The sequence below is a fragment of the Pteropus medius genome, unplaced genomic scaffold, assembly GCF_902729225.1.
Source record: "Pteropus medius unplaced genomic scaffold, Ma_sr-lr_union100, whole genome shotgun sequence".
In the NCBI taxonomy this organism is placed as follows: Eukaryota; Metazoa; Chordata; class Mammalia; order Chiroptera; family Pteropodidae; genus Pteropus; species Pteropus medius.
Genome location: NW_024354875.1, coordinates 27,126,584 through 27,131,628, shown reverse-complemented (window position 1 = coordinate 27,131,628; position 5,045 = coordinate 27,126,584). Strand labels below are relative to the sequence as shown.

Below are 5,045 nucleotides of genomic sequence, written 5' to 3'. Positions count from 1 at the left end.
AAATTTTTTCCAAAATTTAGAATTATTTTCTAGATGGCTGAGATAAAATTTGAAGTAGTTTATATGTTTATTTTCAACAACTTATATTAGTGGATTTATGTCAGGAAAATAGATATAATGGGATTTAGGCAGAAAAAAATTAATATTAAGCCTCAAAGTAAGTGTAATATAGGAGATGAGTGTAGTGACCTCACCTTTAGAAACAATAGGTTAAGGATAAGACATGGTACGTGCTAACCGCCATGTCTCACTTCTAGTTAGTTATCTGCTAAAAATTTATTAACTAGATGGATTTACTGGCCGGATCACTGCCTATAGGTACAAAATATTTTAACAATGACGCATTCTGCTTCTGTACCCCTGCTTGCTTACCCACCTCTTAGTTATCAGTTAATGAATGGAGGAGATATAGTCTTTTGTGTAAAAATTAAGGATGTGGGGGATGGAATCGAGGGCTTAAAACCTTTGTGCCCCTGCGCCTCGGGGTTGCTCCTTGGCAAGGACAGCCGCTGGCTAATAAACTGTCTCTTGGATTAGAGCACTCGAGTTGGGCCTGGTTATTTCGGTCACAACATTTGGAGGCCCCAGCGAGATCTTCTCGTTGTGGGAAAATTGATCAGTGCACCAGGGCGTTGGACCATTTGCGGTTGGGGAGGCCTCTAGGGCACTTGCCCTAGCCCACCGCCCGTGGTTTCTCGCTTTGTGGAGCGTGATCTTGGGAGTGCTGAGGCAGTTTTTGGTAGGGGCCCCAGGACCGTGCGGACGTCGGACGTGACAAGTAAGTCGGCGGTCAACTGAGACTGTGACGACAGTTTTCTCAGTCTTGTTTTTTGGTTCGTTAGTCTGTGTCTGTTTTTCTTGTGTTGCTTCGTGTGCTTTACTGTGGAACTATGGGACAATCACAGGGTAAGCTAACACCGCTTCAATGCATGCTTAATCACTTTAAAGATTTCCGTCACAGGGCAAAGGCTTATGGTGCTTTAGTAACCCCTTTTGATTTGCAGCGGTTTTGTCAACTAAATTGGCTGACCTTCGGAATAGGATGGCCCTCCAAGGGATCATTTAATTTACAGACTGCATTTCGGGTTCGGGGTGTTGTTTATGGGAACCCGGGGCATCCTGACCAAATTCCTTATATTGATGTATGGATTGACGTTGTTTCTGATGCCCCTAAGTACTTACAGAATTGTAGTCGCGCCCCCGTTACTGTAATGGCAGCCATACCCCAAGGTCTTAAGAAGTCCCCACCAGTGTTGCAGGGCCCTCCGTCGGAGGATGACTGGTATCCACCACCCTATCATGGTGATGGGAGTGGACGTCCTCCTCCGGAAAGACCAGAACCTCCTGTAACCCGGTCTAGGGGTCGTAGGCCACCTTCCCCTGATTCAACCTCCCTGAAAGAGCCAGTATCTGTTCAAGCCCCATTGAAGGTGATTCCAGGAGGTGGAGGTGAGCCTACTGTCATCTACTCGCCATTCAGTACTAGTGATTTATATAATTGGAAATTGCAAACGCCATCCTTTTCAGAAAAACCCCAAGGATTAACCTCCCTCCTAGAGTCTATTTTTTTTACCCATCAGCCCACTTGGGATGATTGTCAGCAGCTTTTGCAGGTTTTATTCACCACTGAGGAAAAAGAAAGGATTTTGCGGGAGGCAGCCAGAGGAGTCACGGACCTGAATGGGCTGCCAACAGCAGACTTAACCAGGATACAGGCTGTGTTTCCTACTCAGCATCCCCAGTGGGATCCCAATACGGATCAAGGTAAGGAGGCTCTCCTAAGGTATCGCCAGTTCCTGCTACAGGGACTCCGGGCTGCTGCACGTAGACCAATAAATCTGTCCAAGGTAAGCGAAGTAATTCAGACCAAGGATGAGTCACCTGCAGCATTTTTAGAGAGACTATTAGAATCTTACCGCTTGTATACACCTATTGACCCGGAGGACCCCAACAATAGAAGAGCCATTAATTTGGCCTTTGTGAGCCAGTCGGCCCCAGATATTAGGAGAAAGTTACAGAAGCTAGAAGGTTTTGAGGGAGAGAATTTATCCAAATTGCTAGAAATAGCCCAGAGAGTTTTCAACAATAGAGAAGATGTGCAGAAAATAATGTTTGTGGGGAAGGGACCTATGCCAGGCAGAGGAAGAGGAAGGGGCCGAGGAGGAAGATCAGGATTTGTCGGGCCACCTGGACCAGGAAGTAAACAGGTTGGCCTTGAAAAAGACCAATGTGCATATTGCAAACAGAAAGGGCACTGGAAGAATGAGTGTCCCAAGCAACCAAAAGGTGACAAGAAAAATACAAGCACCCCAATTCTTCTGGAAGATAACTTACCAAACTTAGAGAAACCATTTCAGTTATTTGTAGAAGAGACAAGGGGAGTTGCTAAAGGGGTATTGACTCAGATGCTGGAACCGTGGAAAAGACCAGTTGCATACTTATCTAAAAGGTTAGATTGCCTGGCTGCAGGGTGGCCTAATTGTCTGAGGGCCGTTGCAGCCACGGCAGTTCTAGTGAAAGAAGCCCACAAATTGACGCTTGGGCAGCCTGTGACTGTTATCGGACCTCACTTTGTGGAGTGGCTCCTGAAGGGACCACCCGAGCGATGGATATCGAACGCTCGAATCACCCAATACCAGGTACTCTTATTAAACCCTCCACAGGTTCAATTTGCTAAACCGACAATATTGAATCCAGCAACCTTGCTCCCAGATGATGATCCCCAGGAACCTGTACATGATTGCAGTGACCTGCTTGAAAGCATCACTGGGGTAAGACCTGACTTACGAGATGAGCCTTGGCTCAACCCAGACGCCACCCTGTACACGGACGGAAGCAGTTATGTCACAGAAGGCGTCAGGTATGCGGGAGCAGCGGTAGTTGCCGATGACACTGGTTTGGGCTCAGGCTCTCGGACAAGGGACTTCAGCCCAGAAGGCCGAGCTCATTGCATTAACTGAAGCTCTTAAATGGGCTCGAGGGAAAACTGTTAACATCTACACTGATAGCCGATATGCCTTTGCAACGGCACATGTACATGGAGCCCTGTACAGGGAAAGAGGACTATTAACATCAGAGGGAAAGGAAATTAAAACAAGGAGCAGATTTTGGCTCTTTTGGAGGCTATCTGGCTACCTAAGAAAGTGGCTATTATCCATTGCCCCGGCCATCAAAAAGGGAAAGGAGCGGTAGAAAAAGGAAACCGCTTGGCAGATAAAACAGCAAAGGAAGTAGCCAGAAAACCAGTCATAATTGGTCCCCTTCTTGTGCCCCCCTTGGTACAGGCTCCAAACTATAGCCCCCAAGATATAGAGTTGGGGAAGCAACTGCACGGGAAGTTTGAAAATGGGTGGCTTTGGATTCCAGATGGAAGGCCACTCCTCCCTGCCGCTCTTGGCAGCCATTTAATCAATCAAATGCATAACGCTACCCATCTTGGAGGAACTAAGTTAATTGAACTGCTAAAAAGAGACTATTATATTCCTGGACTAACCTCAAAGGCTCGGGATGTAAGTGCGCGATGCCCAATATGTGCACAAGTCAACTCTTGCTCCACTGCAACAGGAGGCAGTGGCGTGCGACAGAAAGGACAAGCTCCTGGAGAACATTGGGAGGTAGACTTTACAGAAATTGCCCCTAGCACTTTCGGGTTTAAGTATCTTCTGGTTTCATCGACACCTACTCTGGATGGACCGAGGCCTTCCCCACTAGAAAGGAGACTGCACAAGTAGTAGCTAAGAAATTACTCACAGAAATAGTACCTCGATTCGGTTTGCCCTTATCACTGGGGTCCGACAATGGCCCGGCATTCATTGCCCAAACAAGTCAAATGTTAGCTAAGGTATTAGGGATTAATTGGAAATTACATTGTATTTACAGACCTCAGAGTTCAGGACGAGTAGAAAGGATGAATAGAACACTTAAGGAAACTTTAACTAAATTTAAGCTGGAAACTGGGGAGAATTGAGTGAGCCTTCTTCCTTTTGCTTTGTTATGGGCCCGGTGTACTCCATATATTATGGGAATTTCCCCTTATGAAATAATGTTCGGGAGACCTCCCCCTTTACTCCCTAAAATTGGAATTGAAAAGGTTACAATAAGTAATAACACAAGTCTCCTTAAGTCTCTACAGGCCTTGCAACAAACCCAAAATCAAGTCAAGGGCTTGATTAAAGCTACTAGACCGACTCCGGGGACATCACAGCCTCACCCACATCATCCAAGTGATTGGGAGTGGATAAAGAAGATTCAGCCTGCTAGCCTAGAGCCCCGGTGGGATGGTCCGTTTCCAGTAATCCTGACCACACCAATGGCTGTCAAAGTTGCAGGAAAAAGACATTGGATTCACCATACTCGCCTTAAGGCAGCTCATCCTCCCCCAGAAAAAGAGAAATGGAAAGCAACACCCACAGAGGATCCACTCAAGATAAGGCTCTCGCGGGAATAATTGTGTTAGGGTTAGTTGTTATTACCAATGTACACGGGAACCCTCATCAACCTCAACAGGCTCAATGGGAATTGATTAAATCAGAAACAGGTATCTCCATATTAGTAAACCAGACTATGTACCAGCCTACATTTCATGTAGATTTGTGTAATATACTTGGGGAGGAATTAAATAAGCAAACAAAAGAACAGATGCTAGCAGGATCAGGACCGTGGTGGGGCTGTGGAGTTAAAAATTATGAAAAGGGTATCCAACAAGTGCAGTTATATATGTGTCCTAGAGAAGATCAAAGCACTTGCAATAAGCCTAACCAATATTATTGTGGTCATTGGGGTTGTGAGACCATAGCCCCTTGGAAGAACACAGACCCCTTTCTGACTCTTACACGACCTAGTCAGTCTTCCTGTGCCACAGCAAGGAAATGCAATCCTGTCGTTTTTACTGTCAAAAATTGGGAAGATCCATCTTGGGTGACTGGGAAAACTTGGGGATTAAGGTTGTATGTTTCTGGAGATGATCCCGGAATGTTAATGACAATACAGAAAAAGCCTGTCCGGATACCGTCGATAGCCATAGGTCCTGTCGGGTCTAATAATGA

At 46.0% G+C, this 5,045-nt stretch overlaps 1 protein-coding gene across 2 annotated transcripts; it reads left to right on the top strand.

Moving 5' to 3' along the window:
* The first annotated feature begins 784 nt into the window (after positions 1–784).
* On the top strand, positions 785–4,393 carry LOC120596791 (uncharacterized). 2 transcript variants are annotated; one of them, XM_039855252.1, is made up of 2 exons: positions 785–2,860; positions 4,124–4,393. In XM_039855252.1, exons 1-2 carry the CDS (start codon positions 891–893, stop codon positions 4,167–4,169), a joined length of 2,016 nt encoding a protein of 671 aa, XP_039711186.1. In that variant the 5' UTR covers positions 785–890; the 3' UTR covers positions 4,170–4,393. The 2 variants fall into 2 exon arrangements, with proteins under 2 accessions (XP_039711186.1, XP_039711185.1); XM_039855251.1 differs by lacking the exon at positions 4,124–4,393 and adding an exon at positions 3,565–3,804.
* Positions 4,394–5,045: the final 652 nt, after the last annotated feature.

Coding starts and splice junctions, on each gene's coding strand:
- LOC120596791 (XM_039855251.1), top strand. CDS start 891: ATGGGACAATCACAGGGTAAGCTAACACCGCTTCAATGCATGCTTAAT. Junction 2,861..3,564: donor TATGTCACAGAAGGCGTCAG/GTATGCGGGAGC, acceptor CCACTGCAACAG/GAGGCAGTGGCGTGCGACAG.